Source organism: Apostichopus japonicus, chromosome 21 (genome assembly GCF_037975245.1).
Source record: "Apostichopus japonicus isolate 1M-3 chromosome 21, ASM3797524v1, whole genome shotgun sequence".
Taxonomy (NCBI): domain Eukaryota; kingdom Metazoa; phylum Echinodermata; class Holothuroidea; order Aspidochirotida; family Stichopodidae; genus Apostichopus; species Apostichopus japonicus.
This window is the reverse complement of record NC_092581.1, coordinates 19278124-19298436: the sequence shown is the minus strand read 5'-3', so window position 1 is coordinate 19298436 and position 20313 is coordinate 19278124. Positions and strand designations below refer to the sequence as shown.

The window sequence follows — 20313 nt, the reverse complement described above, 5'->3', positions numbered from 1 at the left end:
GTCCAGCGGCGCACCGGCTCCTGGGACCCCTACCCCCCCCCCCCCCAAACCCACCACCCACCCCTCCTCCCACTCCCGACTATCAGGCCTATCCGTGACTTTGTTAGAGGAGACTGCATATTTAATAAAATATATTTATCGACATGTAATTGATATTTATCCGTTAATGGCTGTTGCTGTTGAAGACAAACCACCACTTGAATGATGCTCATCACAATTTGTTACGTCATACTTGCTTTCAGTTTTATCTTTACTATCGTCCTTTTTCTTCGTAATTGTTTCTGTTGGATGTCTTGAGCGGATGTGACGTTCCAGATCGCGTCTGCGCACAAGTACTTTACCACAATGCTCACACCTGTAAGGCGTGTCTCCTTCTGCGTGTAGACGTATGTGCTTATTTAGGTTACTTGGGTCACCAAAGGGTCGCAAACACACCTTACACTTGAGTGGTTTATAACCAGTATGAGTGCGAAGATGAATTTTCAGTCCATACTTTCTGGAATATAATTTTCCACAATAAATACACAAATGTCCCCTTTTACTTTTCCCGCCATATGACTGTGAGTAAGAAAACCGTTCCTGATCGTTTGGTACAGTACCGTAAGCAGACGGTCCCGGGTGAAGCACGTGGCTTCGGCTTAGTTCCCAAAGTTTACTTTGTTCTCGCGGGACACTAGTGGCTGCCACACTGGGCAAGCCACCGACGGGAAATTTCAGAAGGGTAGAGGGGGACGATTTCAATGACAGGAATGGATCCGTATGCTGTGTCGTTGTTCCGTTCACGACGCTAGTCCCTGGGAAAAGTCCATAGTAACGAACATAAGGATAAACTGAGGGATAACACAGTGAAGTTAAAGGGAAAGGATCCAGTGAAGGTTTTTGAAGAGGGCGTCCAACGCTGGTTGGTATTAATGGTATATGGGGCTGCCACGAGTTGATCGAGGTAATTGGAATCGAAGACGGGCTAACCCGCTCCTTCTGAGAAGACGAATCACGTGACGTACTCAACATTCTTTCTACGGAGAAAGATACTGGACTTGATTTAGTCGGTTGTGTTGCAACCTTAGCCTTTGTGCTATGTGGTTCCCTCTTTTCGGAGAGTCTCATGTCGACTTCCATATCATCCCGCATGTCTCTGTTCTTTCGAATATAAGTATGGAAAGCTGACACTCTCTCGTGATTCCGATGAGAGGAGGATTTGGTGACTTTCTTGGAGGATGACGATGACGTTGAAGAGGATGGTGATGACGAGGACAATACAGCAGACTCATGAGCAATAAGAAACGGTTTCTTGTTAACAGAACTGCTCTGGAAGAAGCTGCTCACGATAGAAGCTCCACTTGCTGCTCCTGTCGGGATAGTTTTGTCGATGGTGATCTGTCTACAAGCGAAGCGTAGATGGACTCTCAGTGGGTTAGGAAATCGAAAATTCGCTGAACAAACTGTACAGGAGTAACCGTTGGTACCTGTGAATTGAAAAAACAAAGAAGACAAATAGAGTTAGTAGAGTAAGGTACTATTAGTAAGGTCTATTCCGAAACAAGACTGGTGTATGATGTAACCTCATCGGTACACAGTGATATCCCATGGAGGAACAATGATAGGTACATAGTGATTTCCCACGGAGTATGTTTAAACAGTGTTTGATAGGAAGTCATATAGATTAAAACAGTGATTCTCAATTAATTTTCGCCGGACAGAAAGTACAATAGTTGAAGCAAAACGCCAGCGAGAACCAAAGACTCACTGCACCTATATTGGGCAATGTGACTAGGTGTAAGACGTATTGGTAGGGTAGGGTAGGGTTGATTTGTAGGCCGATATATATATATATATATATATATATATATATATATATATATTTGTGAGTCGGATTGAAAATATGCGTCGGTCGGAGTTGACCGTGGGCCACGTATTGAGTACCCCTGAGATATAACAGACTGCGATACGATAGTATGCGGTGTGCTGGTAGTCAAAGTACGGTGCGGTACGGGTGCTGTGTTATGCAGTAGTGCCGTATATAATATCGTGTAGGTACCATTTATATACCGTTATATTGACGATATCTGATAATATACCGTGATATTGACGATAGACTGAAATATGATTACGACTTTTCTTAATATAATATGTGTGCTAAGAACGGTGACGTGAATGCGTAAAACTAACAATACATTTTTTAAGTATAGTAGTGGTATATACTTAAGTTTTGGCTTATATAACTAGAAACATGATATGACAAACATTTTGGGTTGTATCAAAGTTAACTGGTAGTGCTAAAAAAATTACCAGGTCGCTCAAGGCAAGGTAAAGTAAGAGTGCAGACGTCTGAAAGTTTCGAAAGGTTTGGAATTCACCCCAAAAAAATTCAAACAACATATGATAAATATTTAATAAATGGAAAATTTATTTTCAAATAAAGAGTAATGATGGTAATGTAAAATACCAAAAAAAATTAAAACATTCTGACTTTTTTGACTCCCATCATTATTGAAAACAGCTCATCAGAATTGGTCCTAAATTTGATCCAGCTAAAGTTACCAAAAACCATCTTTATTTTTTTGGAAAAGTAGTATCAAATCTAAAGTAGCCTAACCGGCAATTAGGACGAAGAAAACAAGGATCTAAAATGTTGTATTGGTGACCATTGGTCAGTTGATCTAGTCTGTTTTGCATTATTTGTTATATTTATGTGGAATAATCCATGGAAGTGACCAGCAGACGTCATGGTGTCTGGAGAAATGATTTTCTAAAAAAGAAAACTTCATCCCGTTGGCGTCAGTTTTTATTAAGTTTTCCAAAAGAAAGATAAGTTTGAATTATCATGGTATTATATTTTTTTTAAAGTTCATTAGAGACTATAGATCTTATAGGTGTACATTAAAAGATGGCTGCGAGTAACTTCAGTAAATTTGTGAGATTTTCCTCAAAATTTTTTACCAAACTATACAGAATATCTTGTAAAATGAAAATAAATAATCAAACAACTATCCAAATATGCCACCATAATAAATATCTGTTTTATAAAATTGAATGCTATGTACCGAGTTACTTAATTTTAAGGGAAAACATTTTGTCGCCCAGACATCTTTTCTCATGCCAAACAAAATTTAAATAAAAAATTTCCAAAAAACTTGACATTAAGTTTCTTCATATTGGGAACAAAAGTTGTTTAATTTATAAGCTAACTGGAAGGGTGTTTTATATCCTCTATCTAAGAATTAAAAGTTTCTTAATGTCAAGTAAAAACTTGCGTTAAGACAGAATTAATATCAGTTTAAAATACTTAATTAATAGAAGAAATATTTTGTTATTTCGGGGGGGGGGGTTCTTTCTTTTTCTATTGTGTAACTTTTACCTTTTTTCGTTTCAGCTAGACAAGAACTGATCAATGTTTTTAAAGCAAATCTTACCTTTCTTGTAAATCGGAATGACCAAAAGTGGAGATAATCTGGTCGAAAGCTTTATCTGTGTTCGAAAATTTCTCTAAACTCTCACAGTCAATTTTATTTTCCGTTCGAAACGTCTCAACTTTAACTCTTGCTCCGAAGAAATAATCATCCACTCGGTTCTCACTTATATATCTTAATCCGTATTAAAAGTGGTTCATATTTCCAATATATTAAAATGTTTTCAATATAAACAGTGGCTGTCACTTATTCAAACAAAGTTATCATACTAACCCAAAGCGGAATCTAAAAGACGTGTAAAATAAAAAAGAAGCTATAACTGAAGTTTGACTCGCCTCAGCGGTTTGGGTTTTATTTCCCCTTAGGCAAATTAGCAGCGATTATCGATCAGACTAAGGGATTATACCACCTTCAACGTGCTATTGTCTAACAAGCATTCTTTTAACAAGTATATGACATTTTTGATAATTTCAAAGCGTACCACTTGTTGCTTTACCGTCACTGAAAAATTAGCTTTCTTCAAAATGGTATCAACTTTTTTTCGCCCCCATTTTTACCATTTCGACAAAGCATCATTCTTTTGGAAGAAACTATTGAAGATATATTGTGACGTAATCAATGAAGGTTTCGTTTAGTAACCGAAATTACGAAACATGTCGGTAGAAATAGAGAGAAGATCATTTACTGGTGGATTAGTCCATTTCCATTGAGAGGGGTGTTGATTTGATCATGTTCTAAGTAGGGGATTACAACGTTGTTTCTTTTATTATAACTATTCCTGTGTGGATCACCAGACCCTAGAGTGGGTTTCTTATTGATTAATTTCGATCTTTGGCTGTTTTTCTTCGTGTCCTTTCTACTCCTCAATGATTTTTCTTTTCTGTTTATGCGCAATCACTACCCCGGGGCCATGGTGTCACCATTGAAATTAGCACAAAGGATAACAAAGGGTGTACAAGAGCCCCCTAACATATTAATCGTTGCCGGACGCTTGAGAGACAAAAGGGATAGCTTAGTTGCACGTTGTAAACAAAAAATAGTTAATAGACTTACTCAAGTGGTTTTTATAGTATGTTATACACCAAATATTACATGTGTAAGACATGTAAGTTAAGAAAGGGAAAATGCTTGTAATCTGAACCCAACAAGGGTCAGAGTTCAAAGAATGTCATATTTGTCTATAACTTGATTAAGAAAAGAAAGACAAAATCAAAATTATAAACAAGAAAGCCTCGCCATCTTTAATGTTCAATTTTGTTTTGAATAATTTTCTTCTTTTTTTCTTAGAAATTTGCCAGCTCTTTGGAATCTTAGAAACTTATAACATATGCAAATGTCTTTACCTAGGTTTGATTTCATTGTAACGTCTCCTTTTATTCTTATGTAGAATTATAGACTTTGCTGGGGTAGGGGGTGGGGGTAGACGATATAAGACTGACTAATTTACATATTATAGAATCCAGATATAAATTTGTTTGCAAATGCCTGAATTTGTATACCACATTTTCTGTTCTTTTCTCTCGTTCGTTTTATTTTTGGTCAAATGAGGGAGTCTCGAGTGCGAGGGGGAGGGAAGGAGGGGGTGGGGCTTTTATCATCATGTATTTGCCTGCCAATGTTCCACTAGTAATAATTTTGATTTAACGCCTTACTACCTTTTGAAATGCATGAATATAATATCCATTTTTTTTTTGGTGCCATCTGTTAACAGGATTTAACAACTGTTTGAACGTTGACTTTTTCGTTTTAACAAAAGGTGTTGTCGAAGATATGTTTAGGTTCACCAGAAGCATGCAAGCGATAATATCGATTCAACCTCAACACGTAACCTTGCACATAGTATATATATATATATACATATATACAATCACGTATATAGTATTGTAATTTTAACTTTCATATTTTATACTAATAAGGCGATAAAATTCGCAGATATTTCACAGCCATGATCGACTAGCTCATCATGGGGTTCGATCTTTGTGTCGCTCTAACCATACCACCTGTATCTAAGTCAAATGAGATGCGTATTTAACGAGTCGATAAATTTCAATAGAACACATTACCGACTGATTTTCGAAAATGTGAGAAAGACCAGATGTTGTGTAAATTTATCGAATTAGGCGGGATTTGTACAAAAAAAAGGAAGAAAAAAAATTAATAAAAAGGCAAAAAATCTATAATGTGTTAAAAGGACCAACTGTCTAATTGTATGCATGTTGCTTTTGTTAATATGTTGTTGCTAATATGTACATAATACTTGTCGAGGGTATATACAATATTAACTGCGGCGAAATTACTTGATACATATATTATACATTATTGGCACAATTAGAGTTAGGCAAATTATACCATTACCTCTCCTTTCAAAGCCTCCCTCCCTTCCGGACCCATTATTGCCCCTCATATCTCGGTGTAGAGGGGGTGAGAGGGGTTAGACTAAACAGTAAATATAACTGTTCGTTAAAATTACATTAAAAATTATAATGGACGCGAATTAATCTGCATGGACGGCCGATGTAAGGTGATTGTTTATACCAATACCAGTACATACTATTGTATTTTCATATTACTGTAATATTACAGAATTTTATTACCGTATTAATAATGCATGTATAAATAACAATGTTACGGTACCAAGTAACAATCAGAAACAGGGGCGCATCCACCATTTTCATCATGGGGCAGGTGGGGGGGGGGGTAAGATGGTCCGTCGTTGGAGGGTTGGAGGAGGAGGGTTGCTCCTTCCATTTGAAAAAAAAATGATAAAATGGATGCAAACTTGTGCTACCTTTTGCAACTTTTTAAACAATGTTGAATTTTTATTCGACTGTTTATGGGTTGTACCGCACATACAATGTTATATATTTATGTAGTGTACATTACGAAATGTTTTGTGTGTAATATTCGGTTTGTGGATTGGAGGGCTGAGCCCCCTGATTGCATTCTGGGTGTGGGGTGGGTGAGGGGGAATGAACGTGGTTACGCCTCTGATGATGAGTATTCTGTTTTCTTATGTTAGTAATTTACAAGAAGAATTACGGTTAAAGATACAAAGTTACAATACATACATGCATGTTGTATTGCAGTTCAGTGTATTGTTATAAACGTACAAGGTCATGTCTATCTACATGATACTATATAGTATTACATATATACTATATTAACCTGCTCACGTTACTGTTTTGTATTGTCATTTGTAATACCTGAACGCAGTACGCTAATATCAGTAATACAGTTCTAACAATAAATGTGTATACCGTACTTGATACGTACTAAAACAAAATTCGTACGTAAACAAATATTGTAGTCACTGAATGAACAGAGGACACATTTTGTTGGGAAGTTCTGAGGTAACTTATGGTTTGCATCCCCCTCCCCCACCCCATGAAATTGCCCCAGTGTCTTTCGAAGTGTGCTCCCCACCTCCTTCCTGAGTAAATGCTCTTCCGTGTACCACCCTGGTTCATTGTAATATTACAGAAGGGGGGGGGGGTGATATCCTCCATGGACCATGGTCCACCCACCCACAAGTCACCACCTGCAACTCTCTTCTTGATGTTGTTGTTGTGTCTCCAACATCGATTTTGTTTAATCAAAGAACATCAGTATAGATCTTTGGTGGAGTGCCAGATAAGTAACTGGTGGGACTGTTATAACTCTCAATCAATAAATAATTCAGTCTTGTTTGTCACTTTGCTCCTGAATGGCTGTCCGGTCACCTTCGGACAGACTTGTTCGTTGTGATGAGTCCGCACGCATACACTGCCATCGTTACATGATTACTCCTATATAATCGCCTTTCTCTCAGTACTCGCCTTTTGCGGATTTATTTATTTTATTTGTACTCATATGTTCTCAGGGCACTACGTGCATGCTCGTATACAAGCGTAGAGTTTTGTACGCGTAGTCGTACTCGTCACAAGTTATTTCTCTGTTACGGTACTCATTAATTGTGATGTTTGTGCTCAAAATCTGCCTTCGAACCAGTTTCAAATTAGTGAGAAACCTTTAGTATGACGTCTTCCATCGTACATTAAAATTAGCAAGCCAAATCGGTACTTTATCCTAGAGCAAATTTAGTGCCTTATATACGTAAATAATAAATAATATTGCTTAACCTTGCAGACATTGTTATATATAATTATACAACATTATATCAAATTCATAGCTTAAAGACGTGTGCAAAACTTGTACATAATAAAACGTCACTTTCAGCATGTGCCACATTTGATCAAAACCGTACAAAAAGTGACCCAATGGCTGAACAGACAAATACTATTAACTTCAAATACACCATTGAGATATTTTCAAGGTAGAGGGAATCAAACTCTCCTCGTCAAAATTGACGCATTGGCTGTCTGAGTTAGGCAAGTCATACATCAGTTAGACACGAAGGAAATTATCTATATATTTTTCTCAATTTTTCCGTCTTTCTTTTTTTATCGTTTCCTCTTCTTTTTGTTGTAATTTTCATCAAAGGGAATCCGATCCGTGTCCCTAATGAAAAGCCTATTAAGGAAATATCAAACTGATAGATTTTTTGGTGTCTTAGTATTGTTAAGGGCGTTCCATGGGGGTAAATTTGAATCGGTGGCCCGTGGCGTGTCGTCTGCGTACACAAGTCAAACGTTTGTGAAACGTTGGGAACATTTCGCGCGCTGATCAGCCGCTACTAAGTAAACAGCATAACATGAATAACGTTGATACATTGTCTGTCAAAGGATTTTCGATTTCCCAGTTTGTATGGATGTCACTAACTGCCATTAACGATTATACAACGGAGAATTGCATATGTAAACCGATATCTAAAGTCTTAAGAAACCCGTTTCGTATACTTGTAAACTTCAGCATATATTCATAGAAATAGGCCTATTTACTGTTAAAAAATTCTAATTGACGGTATAATTTTGATTATTGCACGGGCTTAATTTTGATTTTGTAACAAAAATTAATTTAGATATTTTTGCTGGGGTGAACTGAAAGGAATAAAAATATATATTTTACGATATATGTTATATGGCAATTACAATACGCGATACGTGTTGATAGCGACTACTTAAATGAAGTTGTTTTGGCTTGGGTCGTTGAGATTGTGAGAACAGGTCAAAAGTACATTTAAAAATAGAGGTACGCGCACTCGGTGCATCACACAAGATCCAAGTCATACATGATGACGTCACACAGGTGGAAGCAGCCTTGTGACGTCATACGCTGCTCACTTCCAATGAATATTGCTCTTAATTTGATAAATAACTTTATCATGTGACATCATGAAGATACGGGAATATACTAGGCTAGCTGCATGTATTGCATTTGTCACAGACCATGAACTAAGGATAATTTGCGCATGCGCATTTGAGGGTTTGAACGCCATACTGTGTGAACAAAGAACGTTTGGTAGCAGGCAGGACGTTGAATCATGTGTAGCTTATATACTACTAATAATAACTAATCCTATAGTATAATATAGATTCTGATAGTATGATTCAAAACATCAATAATGGTTTCTGCAAAGCTAGAGGAGGTATTCTACAGCCTCCCGAGATGTGACGTCACCAAACACGTAGTAGTTATGCTAATAAATATAAGGACATTTTAGGGACATTTGCCAGACATGAGGCAAAAATGAAGTAATTATATATAGTTACAAGGATATTTAAAGAATTCAAATGACTTATCTTTTGGTACAATTACAAGAAAAACTGAAGGGTATATTTTATGTAAAGTGCAAGTGAACAAATAAATAATCACTACTATGACCACGTGATTATGTTTCACAACATATAGTTTCTGTTATTGTTAATCGGCTAACAACGAAAAGTTTCTTCCGACAACACTTCGAATCGATTTTACAGTGATTGATCGAACATGCCTTCGCTTCACGTGGCTCTTTACAGCTACCGTAAGAGATAGCCCGCGGGCAAAATCCTGCAAGGGGGTGCATTCACTTTCATGATCTGCACGTTATTCAATTCACAACATTCATGTTTTTGTTCATTAATCGATTTTTTTTTGTATTTTGCGGTCGACAGCCGTTCGGTTGTATGTTCATTGGTAGACATCTCCCATTATTTAATGATTATAGAAGGTTCCTGCCCGGAGTGATGATTCTTTGAAAGAGATATGCTTAAAATATCAATTCAGCTCCAGTCCATTATACGACGCTATTGTACATATATTGATGTATCTAGGATCGCTTGGATTCAACTTTCATTCAAATCTGTTATCGGACCAACACAAAAACATCTTATAGATATATATACTAATATATATACTAATATATATGCTAATATATAATATATATATATATATATATATATATATATATATATTAGTATATATATATATATATATATATATATATTAGTATATATATATATATATATATTAGTTTATATATCAATATATATATTAGTATAAATATTAGTATATATATTAGTATATATATTAGTATATATATCTATGAGATGTTTTATATATATATATATTATAATTATACTATTATACTTAGAAAGTGCCCTTTGTAGCAAAATAAAACAAATTGCAATTAAACAGGTGTAATTTAGTTGTAACAAAAACTCATATACTGGAATCTTTGGTACAAATATTGTCAGGGTATTTAGAGGTGTTGTGTGATTTGACTACTCAAATTAAAGTCACCAATGGCAATGCCTTTCGAAGTCCTCCCCCCCCCCTTCCCCAGAGTGAACCCTCTTTCCGTTGCCTCTTCACGTCTTTATTATATAGCCCTATTTGTTGAGTCACCAGAGAAATTTGATGTAATAATAAAAAGTCCAATTGCCATTTGAAAATACTAAGCATGCCAACAAAGTTTATCTTTGTTATACAATGGAAATGATTGTGTCTAATTTGTGAGAGGAACCTGGTAATTATCCATACCCTCCCCTCCCCCTCCCCTCCCCTCCAGCTCCCTCTCCCCGCCCCTCCCCTCCAACCTTTTTTTTATCATCTCACTAGTGTACTTCCAACTTCGTAGCTTTTTCTATTTTTCTTTTCAATATTCCTATTCTAAGATTATGTTCTCATATTGGTTAATTTTGTATCGTTGCTTGTGGAGGAAATCATATCTTGTATAGAATTTTGAAATAAGAACAAGAGATAAAGCGATTTACCTTTTAATGACTGTACGTTGTGGACAAGACCAAGTTCGGCGCTAACATCTGGATCATACCAAGCTAGGAGTTCCTCTCCAGCCGAGATGGATCGCAAAGAGCGAAAGACGAGAAGCGAGGAGGACTTGCGAGAGGCAACTAGATTCTGTTCCGATTCACATCGAGCTGGACGGACTAGTTGCATCCAGAGATTAAAGGCATCACCATGCCTGCTTATCAGACGACCGTTTTCGAATCGAACCTATAACATGGAAAAAAATATTTAAATGAAAAAGTATTTCATTTAAATTACACATTAAAGACACCAAGACGCAGTACGACTATTTTTTTTTTTGGTAGGAGGCCCAAAGCTTTTTCCTGCAGGGAGACAGGCGAAATTGAGAAATTGAGAAAATGAAATATTCTTATTACAAAAGTAAAAAAACGTTATAAATTATAGATATAATAAATAATCGTTTTATAAGTAGTCGATTAATCTTTGTGAGCAGATTCGTTATATTAAAACTTGAGAATCTATCAATTTCTGCAAAGGGATTATCAACAATAAAACAATAGAGAAATATTGAAAATTGATAAAAGCAATAAATATAAAGAAAATATCCAAGGAGCAAAGAGAAATAAGACGGTTTGCGGAAAAGAATCTAGACAGAAATAAACAACAGCCAAATTTTAAAAATATAAACAACTCTTGGCTCTGTCAAATAGAATGGTATTTAATTATTTTATTAGTAATTTACTCGAAAATATAATAAAATGGAATTAAATACTTCAAAATAGAGGTAAAATAAGAAATCATCGTGCGGTTTACAGTGTTCATAGTTATAAAATTAGAGAACAATGAGAATGTACAAACATACTGAATAACAATTTCAAAAAGTTCATAAATTTATCGAAAATATGCAAAGGTTGGATACGTTGGAGACGTTTAACTGTTTCTAAATTATATAGCACTAATCCCATCAATATTTATTTTGATCAGATTCTGCTGAGGGAAAGTTATTAACTTTTATCTACTGTCGAATTCGTAGAAATAAACATTCCACAACTCCTCCCCTCCCAAGCTTCATGAACACTTGATAGATCACCCCCCTTCACACACCCCACTCACCCCCCCCCCCCCACCACCATCTCCTTTTGTTTCTCGCCGTCCAAACTTACTGTTTCAAGTTGAAGAAGAAGAAGAAGGAGCAAAATCCATTTCTGTCAAACAAGATTTTCCTTGATTTGAAACTAACGCCTGCTGTGGTCTTCACCGGTTAAAATGCTACTTTCAGTAAGTTTCACCAATCAGATTTAGAAACACATCAAGACCAGACTGATTGATTCAATCAGAGTACTGCATGACAGATGAAGCAATGTGTATCATCAATGGAGACCTTATCAGCTTCATATTATAATCATTCTCTTGCATGCAGCAGTATCTTCTTTATTTTGTTTGCTTTGTATAGACTTGTTTCGCTATATATCTCCCAGTCACTCCTTTACTATTTCTAAGTACCAACGTTCCCATTCTTCATCTCCCCCCCTATACCCAGATTTGAAAGCTGTGGATATAGCCAACACAATGTCTGGATTAAAGGTTTAAGGGATAACGGTATTAATTGCCATGTGGCCCCTTTTCACCTATTTCTTTTCCCCTTCTTGCTTCTTTTGATAATATTTCGTTCCTCATGCAACCAACCAGAAAAGACACTTATTACTCGTTGAGGTCCTTTGATGACAAGAGATATACCCTTAACTAGGGTACAGACAAGCACCTTAAAAAATGTTTGCAAACATTTGAAGAGATTAAAGTCTAGTGTATACAGAGGCCAATTGAAGGCGATCCCGATTACGAGTTACAAAAGGTTTCTATTGACGGACACGGGCCTTAATAAAAAGGAACCGAAGAGTGATTTGCTAGCACCAAATCCAAAGTTTTGATTGCAGTTCTTTGAAGGAAAAAAAGAGAGATAATGGGAATTCTCTACTTCCATCCTGATCCTTACATGGTCACTTTAAAGGAATACGATGATTCGAGTTATCAGTCACGTGATCACGGGTTGGTTGAATTGAGGGTTTGAGAAAGATGGGTTGAGGAGGAGGAGGGCAAGGAGAGAAAATTGTTAGTTTATAGTTTATGTACCCCTGGCGATACGAATTTGCAAACAAAATTCCATTTTTTTGAATTTCGAATGATTAACTCATTTTTACTCCTCTTCCCCCTCCCCCTCCCCCTCCCCTCCCACTCCCCTCCCCTTCCCCTTCCATCTCCCCCACCCCTACACCTTGGTTAGTTTTTCTTAAGTTAATGTGCTAGTATAAAACTTGTTGTGAACAAAGGTTAAAATAGTTTTCAAATTTGTTATAGACATATGAAGGAAACATTTGGCCTATTTCAAAATAAATTAAAAAATATATTTCTTTATACATGCATGAGTTCAACAATTGTCATCGGGAAACGAGGCTTCATTTGTAAGACGGCATCTATATATTACTGATTAATCTATATCAATTTATCAATCTATAGATACTGTTCGGTTCTCAATTAATTTTCAACGAGGGGCCACTACTCAATTTATAAGCGCCGATCAGTAATCGATATCGTCTAATCTTTAAAATCACTGATCGATCTAAACCAAAGATCCAATCTACCGTTTATGTTGCAGATTAATCAATATATAGCCATTGTGAGCGTTGGAAGTCACATACATATTTCAATCGTTTATAGAGTGAACTGTTATCATTGATTATATATAGACTGAATATTTCACTCTTTCAGTATATATGAATAGGCCACGTAGCTAGTGCGGACCTGGTAAATGGCGTCCTATAAAATAGTTTTTTTTTTTTGGGTACCGCTTTAAAAGGATGAAGAGTACCAGTGAGTATATTGATAAGAGTTGATAAGAGATCTTTTTCTCCTCCTTCTTCATCTTCATCTTCTTTCACAAAAGAGGAGAGATAGAGAGTGGTAGCCATAAAGTAAGAGGTTGCCAATGAATAGGACATGGACAGATTTGATGTCAGCTTATCTTTTCTGTTCCTTTTCTCTCTCTCTCTCCCTCTCTTATTTTCTGTTTTAAATCAGAACAAAGCAAAAAGTGGACAAAAGAAGGTAGAAACTATAGTCTACCGATAAAAGATTGACGAGTGGTATTCAAAGAATTGAAGCAGACAATCCGATTGATGGGAGGATAGGAAACGTGTGTTTTGGCTGGTTGGACAACAAACTCTATTCATTTCTTTCACGACATGTCACAGGTGGCATGGCTTCCGATTAATGGCTCATAAAACGACTGAAAGTAGGCTATATATATCAAGTCTTCCAGCGCCTTGTATTTCGTTTTGTAGTTATGAAGTTATGAAGGTAAAAGTCTTAAGCTTAAATCCTAATATGTCATTATCTAACCCCCCCCCCCTCTCTCTCTCTCTCGATCAACATGATATAATTAATTCACGTTATTGGGACAATACTTATACAATATGCACGGGTTCCTTTGCACATGCAGAAAAGGAACAAATCTAGTACTTTTTTTAAGCACCAAAAATGTTTTTACTGACTTGATTTTAACTTATCGAAGGTTCCTTATGTGTTGTAACTGTTTATCGCGAAAGGGAAGGAGGGGGCGGGGTAGTAGAGAGTCGATTTCTCCAGACATCCTCGCATTCGTAACAACCCCGATACACAGGTCATACTCGGAGGGAAAGAATATTAAACGTATATTAAACACAAACACGGCTTCCCTCCACGCGATCCCCCCCCCCCCCACACACACACCCATCCTTTTTCCCGGTCAAATCTAAAGATTTATTTATATCTGTGAAGAGTAAATGATAACATACCCGCTCCCATTAAAAGCTTGAAGTGATTAAATGTCGGAGGAGGATCGTTACGTCCATATGATTTACATCATAATTAAGTCTTCCTTACTCAAAGCCCACTATACATTGATTACACGTGACATCCATAAACTGTTTAACTTGCCTCCACTAAACGGTTTACAAATTGATATATCTTTGACAAGAATGTATGTAAGTTGTCAAAACCGCATCGTGTTATATCAGGACACAAGAATCGCTTAAAAGCCTAGGAGTCGCGCGATATATCAACAACCATTTCCCATACCATTTTACAAATTAATTGGCAAGCGACAACCGCCTGGGGTTATATCCTGAATTAAGGAGGGGGGAAAAAGGCAACTCGAAGTGGTGTTTTTGTTTGTTATTAAACAGATGGCCTTAGTTTTCGGACGCTTCATCGTATTGACCAACCACAACTCTGATGGGCCTACCACCAACGTCATAATTCATATAGCATTAAAAACTTTTAAGCCTGTTTGCGTTATCAAGTGTCAAAATCCGATGGGCCATTTGATGTTCCATTTGAGCAAATTTTGTGGAATTTGCTTTTCCGCTTTAATGCCATAGTTGTTTTATTTTTCGTAAATTGTTAATATTATTATCAAAGTTATTAGTTTTTATTTTATATTAAAGTTCTTGATTCCGCCTTTTCCCGATAGTTTTTTTTTCTTTTCAACATAAGATTGCCGCACTTGGAAAGTTCTTTGTTTATTTTGTTGGAATTGTATTAAGCTGATATATAATCAAAGTAGGATGTTGGTTTATTGTCTGGAATTATTTTGGGCAATATAAAACATGCCTTGGTGACTCTTACACCCTGCTAAGTCAGGGGAATCTTGTTCTTTGTGGGTCGAAACTTTTAAGCCCCCCCCCCTCTTATCCAACAAAACCCTTTCACCACCACCAGCCCCGAACCCATATCCAAATGTCTCTCCTGATTTGTTGTAAATATTAAAGATTAAAGAAAAAGATGAAAATGAATTGAAATTGACTAGTAAACGTTAACAAAATAAAAAATATATAAGAAAACAATTAAAAGGGAACGAGAAATATTAAAGAAGATTTTATTATAGATTAAATCTAAGCCAAAGCAATATTGCAAATTAGCTTCTATATGTTACCCCTCATTTTCTCCTTCAAACCATGTATTTACCCCCTTTTTCCTCTTCCTTGTTTGTTTGATGAGACAGGTTATGAGGGCGTGGTGATAGAGGGTGGGGTAGGATGGGGTGGGGGGGGTTCAGGGTGGTCGTGGGTGTGGAGGGGGAGTGTGTGATGGTATAACAGTTGCGAAATCTGTTGTAGATTATACACAACAGCTGCCTAAACCTCCTAATTTCGGACAATGAGAATTCACACTTTTTAAAGTTTCCAGAACGACGGATGGACTTTTTTTTAGAAGTGAGAGTCACTCACTCACAATCCTATGGCTCTAAATCTTAAGTAGTATTTTCACTTAATTGAAGAAAGTATAAGTGCTATTGTAAGATTTCACTCTCAGAGCTAAATGGATTGAACGATCGACAGAGGTGATCACTGCCGGCAGTGAATTCTCTCCCCCCTTCCTCTGTCTCCCTTTCTCTTTATATATGAACTCTCTTAAGGACGTGTATAGACGTTACAAAACATCAATAAAAGTCAAGAATGCTGCTGGAGAAGTCTAACACTGATTTTAAAAGATAATATCGTTCAGCCAATTTTGGGAAGACATTTAAGGCCATCTCATCTTCCAATTAACTTCTGTTTCTTTTTTAAGTTTCCATTTCCATGAAAACGTCGACATTATACTGATCACAGAGAGAGAGACCTTCTATATACTGATAATTTGACGCGATAGATAAGTATTAAAATGTGAACAGTAGTTCAGTAAAGAATAAAACCCAATGATGCCCTGGCTGGGTATAATAGTATATAATACCAAAGAGGAGATAAAGGTATAAAGCCGGGCTATCATAGACACTCTATTCAGAGGAACCTTGCAGATTTGTAACTGGTCCAGGGTAACTAGAGGGGTGAATACTGTTACCTGGTGAAGTCAAGCTTGTCTAATCGTTTAATGACAGATTTAAATGTAAAAAAAAAACGAAGATGCGCGTATCATTCAAGTTTTTAATCACACTGTTTCTCTATAAACTACTGAAAATCGTTATCACAAATTGACAGCTCTGTCCTCTATATTTATCAATTATTGTATTTATCGTGAATAATTTATCAAAATTATCCAAAATTTACAACAATTGTTATACCTATAATTATATTATATAATAAGACTCCACCCAACCAACAGCGTCTCGAATGAACTTCTGTGGTTCAGGCGAAGCGCATTCCTGTATCTGAAATATTCATCGAATATTCACAGAAATTCAATGTACTATATAGCCACAATCTAACTATGACCAAATTTGGCTCAGTATAATAACCCCGGGTCTCTCCCCACCCCCTCCCTCCCCTCATCCTGTATTAGAAAGGAAAGTCTATTTTGTTTTATATGGATTTGTAAATCGTTTCGCCGAGAGTTGTCAAAATCAACTAGCGGTAGAACATATGTGTTAAAACTTTATTTGAAGCAGGGCTTTTTTATCCGTTGGGTATTAGAGTTTCAAGCAATTTTATAAAAAGACGTTTTTCCATATACCGGAAACTATAAACACACCTTTGTAAATTCTCCGACCAAATAAACGTTAAGTAGGGAGATTAATTTTAGTTCATAGTCTTAGTTCATTTCGAGAAAAATAAAATCGTCCGCCCGAACGTCCCCTTTTTCATATTAGTAAGAGCCTAACACAGAAATAATTATAGATTTTTTTTCAAGTTGACAAATCAAGTGAATAAAGCCTATTGTTATATATCAATTTAGTATTGAATAGTACAGTACGCTCTCACATCAATTTAAAAAAGTTAGGCACAACTAAAGACAGGCGTTTTGCTCTTTTGCACTTAGATATTTTAAGAACTTTGTTAAGAAAGAATGTTTGCATAGTACAGAACGAATAACTCATTTTCGTGGATTTAAAGTTCACTTTATCCAAACAAATTATTGCATTCGTTTTCATTAGGAATGCTTGTATCATTCTTTTAATATTTCTCTCATTTTTGTAAAATAATTTCGGGTCATTTGGAATCCGTGAAAGAAATCCTTACATACGGTAAAATAATGGAACTGCTGTGTTTATATTAAAGAAAAGTTCAAATACGATAAAATAAAACTCTAAAATAAAAAAAAAATAAAGAGTAAAGTAATTAAGATTAAATTAATCGAGAGCAAAATCAAATATTAATGAAGTAATGAAGAAGAAAAAAATATTGCTCACCTGAACGAATTGTTTAGCTGTCATGTTGTCTTTTATTTTATCACTCAAAAAATGTTCGCCCTCGACGTACCCACATGTTACCCCTGCGGGAATATCAGTGGTAGTCCTCACCCCTCGTGGTTCCTCTTTCCCTCCTCCATATAACAAAGGCTTCGAAACGGGATGTTCGGGTCTGATCGTACCAGCTAGGAGAGCCATTTTTCGTAAAATGATTTACTTCTTCTCTAACCCCACCAGTTGAACCACCAAAAATTGCCCACCACGTATAACCAACTCCACCACCAAAATTCAACTGACACACACTAGCGCTGTTGATGGCTTTAGATGCCTTAAAAAAATCTTTCGCTTTTTTTCTCCCCTTCTTTTCTTCTCTCTCTATCTATCATGTTTTTTTTTATATTGACATTACTGCAAAAAAAGTGAACAACTGTGATTATATAAAATAATGCGAGCAGGGATTATACCAGAAAGAAAGAAAAAAAATCGAAAAAATTAAAAAAGAAGGCTTAACAAGGGACGATGGTAGATTCATATGGAATACGTTGGGAATACTGGAAGGGAAAACAGCTGGTATGTGTAACGTCACTGGCGCACAAAAGGCCAGGCATGGAGATACACTCGCGCCCGTCTTGAACAGCTCCGCCAACATATTCAAAAGGTAATATTGAACTGCACTTGTTGAACACAGTTCATATATGCACGTGCCGAACAACCAATGAGCAACTGCGGTAAAGTGATCCGGCGTTCTGATTGGTCAATTGTCTGAGCTCTAAGCGAATCATGCGTGTATGTATTGCATTGTAACTTTTAGGATTCATTTTTTTATTTTTTTTTTGGTGAATTGCATGGTCAGAAGATTTTGTCTATTATGACACTCAAGTTGTCAGTTTCATATTTATTTTATTCTTTGTATGTTTATTTTTGCTTTCATTTCATTGATCTATAAGTCTCGTATTTTCAATAATACAAAGAAAAGAGAGAGAGTTAGTTGAGAGCGAAAGAGAAATGTGCAAAACTGACATACGTGGTTCTGTGTCTATTATGTATTAATCCGTTGCGCTCTCAAAAAAAAAAAAACAAAAAAAAAAAAAAAAAACTAAGTATGACCATTTCGCGTATTATGGGTTAGACAAGATTAAACAGGCCTACACACGCTTGTGAAGTAGAAAAGGGCATGTTAAACTTGACCGCGGGATACAGAAACATAATAAACTCGCTGTGTTAAAACCGAAAACGCTTCTCTGTTTGTGTTTTAATTTTGGTCTACTTTCTTGCTACAGTGGACTGTTAAGGTATAGGTGACGACTTCTCAATCACAAAGGCGTCGCCAGCCTGTCAATTCTCGACACGGTTGTTTAGAAATATTGTTGACAATATTTCTAATATTTCTTCCTTTTTTTTTCTAGGAAGGGGAATTGAAATGACCTAGGGCGGGGTAATGTGTGTATTATCGATATTTTTTTCTATATTGGACAGTAATAGGCTTAATAGGGTAATTCGCCCATTTTACGGATTTATCGGTTAGATGACCATATAGTATTGAAGAATATTAATGATTTCAATTTGTTGATTTGTGGTACAGGAAAGACCGTCATCGTCAGGAAAACAGGAGTAAAAACGGGTTTGAGGAAGAATCGGAATATAAGAAAACAAAGGTAGAAATGGGATGACGCGCGGGTGGGGGGGATAGGTTGGGGAGGGGTAGCTGGTTAGGTTAAATGAAAAACTGATGGTTTAGAAGGAAATATTGATATCCTTTCATTTCATTAAAAATGAACAAAAGGACGGATAAATTAAGAGACATATAAGTTAACATTTTCTTTAGAATTAGTGTTATATATAGTTCACACAGTTATATATAGCAACCTTTACTGTTATATATTGTTGCATAATTATTGTCCTGCGTTATTTCCCTTTTTTCCGTTTTATATTTTTAAATTATATTATTACGAAGAAATGGTAGCGGTCGCATGCGTTCGAAGTGTATATTCTCAGTTTTGTTACCAGCCCCCATCCCAGTCCCCCCGCCCCCCTCCCGCCTCTCATTTTTCAGATGTGCAAATCTGCATTAAATCTTATCCTTTTCTGTTGTGCTAAAACACTGAAAGTTTCCTACAAATGATGGAATCGAAAAATAACGTAATTAGGTGTAGGAACAGGAGGGGCGGCTTCCCTTCCACTTTGGAAAGTGTGAGGCTTCCCCTACCCCCCCCCCCTCCGCCGTCATTTTTTAACTAGGGGTGCACTCCGGCACGGCAGTTGGATCCTCTGTACTAGTGTCAGGCACTGAAATGAGTTTATTCGTTATGTATACCTTATATTTAGTCTAAGCTTCGACTTTGTTTCTCAACATTTCGACAAAGCGTCGAGACTTGGACGTTAAAAAGTCAAGTTATGATAGATGTTACACTGACTTTCGTATATAACAGACGGTTAACATGTGGCTATCAAATAGTAGAAATTTGCAATGTCCCACCTGGGCCACCGAAGCATCTAGAAAACTAAATTTCTTCGATTAACGACCCCACTCGTGTTCTACCAAGCCACCCACCCCCTCCCCCATCCCGCCTCACCACTTTTTGATTGCTTCCAACGCCACTGTTTGATATCGACTTT

General features: G+C 36.5%; 2 protein-coding genes and 1 long non-coding RNA gene across 4 annotated transcripts in view; 1 reads left to right on the top strand and 2 right to left on the bottom strand.

The window, feature by feature from the left end:
- The window catches only part of LOC139962409 (protein mago nashi homolog), a 183793-nt gene that overhangs the window by 61410 nt on the left and 102070 nt on the right, over nucleotides 1-20313 (bottom strand). The gene's annotated exons all lie outside the window — the stretch shown is intronic.
- Nucleotides 1-20313, top strand: part of LOC139962829 (uncharacterized) — a 44300-nt gene that overhangs the window by 5544 nt on the left and 18443 nt on the right. The gene's annotated exons all lie outside the window — the stretch shown is intronic.
- On the bottom strand, nucleotides 50-18328 carry LOC139962827 (uncharacterized). Of its 2 annotated transcripts, none has more exons than XM_071963185.1 (3): nucleotides 17698-18328; nucleotides 10544-10784; nucleotides 50-1466 (listed from the first exon to the last, which is right to left on the bottom strand). In XM_071963185.1, exons 1-3 carry the CDS (start codon nucleotides 17893-17895, stop codon nucleotides 157-159), a joined length of 1749 nt encoding a protein of 582 aa, XP_071819286.1. In that variant the 5' UTR covers nucleotides 17896-18328; the 3' UTR covers nucleotides 50-156. The 2 variants fall into 2 exon arrangements, with proteins under 2 accessions (XP_071819286.1, XP_071819287.1); XM_071963186.1 differs by lacking the exon at nucleotides 17698-18328 and adding an exon at nucleotides 11702-11806.

Bases quoted from the DNA above. Each gene is read 5' to 3' on its own strand.
- LOC139962827 (XM_071963185.1), bottom strand. From the start codon at position 17,895: ATGGCTCTCCTAGCTGGTACGATCAGACCCGAACATCCCGTTTCGAAG. The intron at 10,785-17,697 runs GTGAGCAATATT...TCCATGTTATAG, and splicing joins CAGCTAAACAATTCGTTCAG to GTTCGATTCGAAAACGGTCG. The intron at 1,467-10,543 runs GTAAATCGCTTT...TTCAATTCACAG, and splicing joins CAACGTACAGTCATTAAAAG to GTACCAACGGTTACTCCTGT.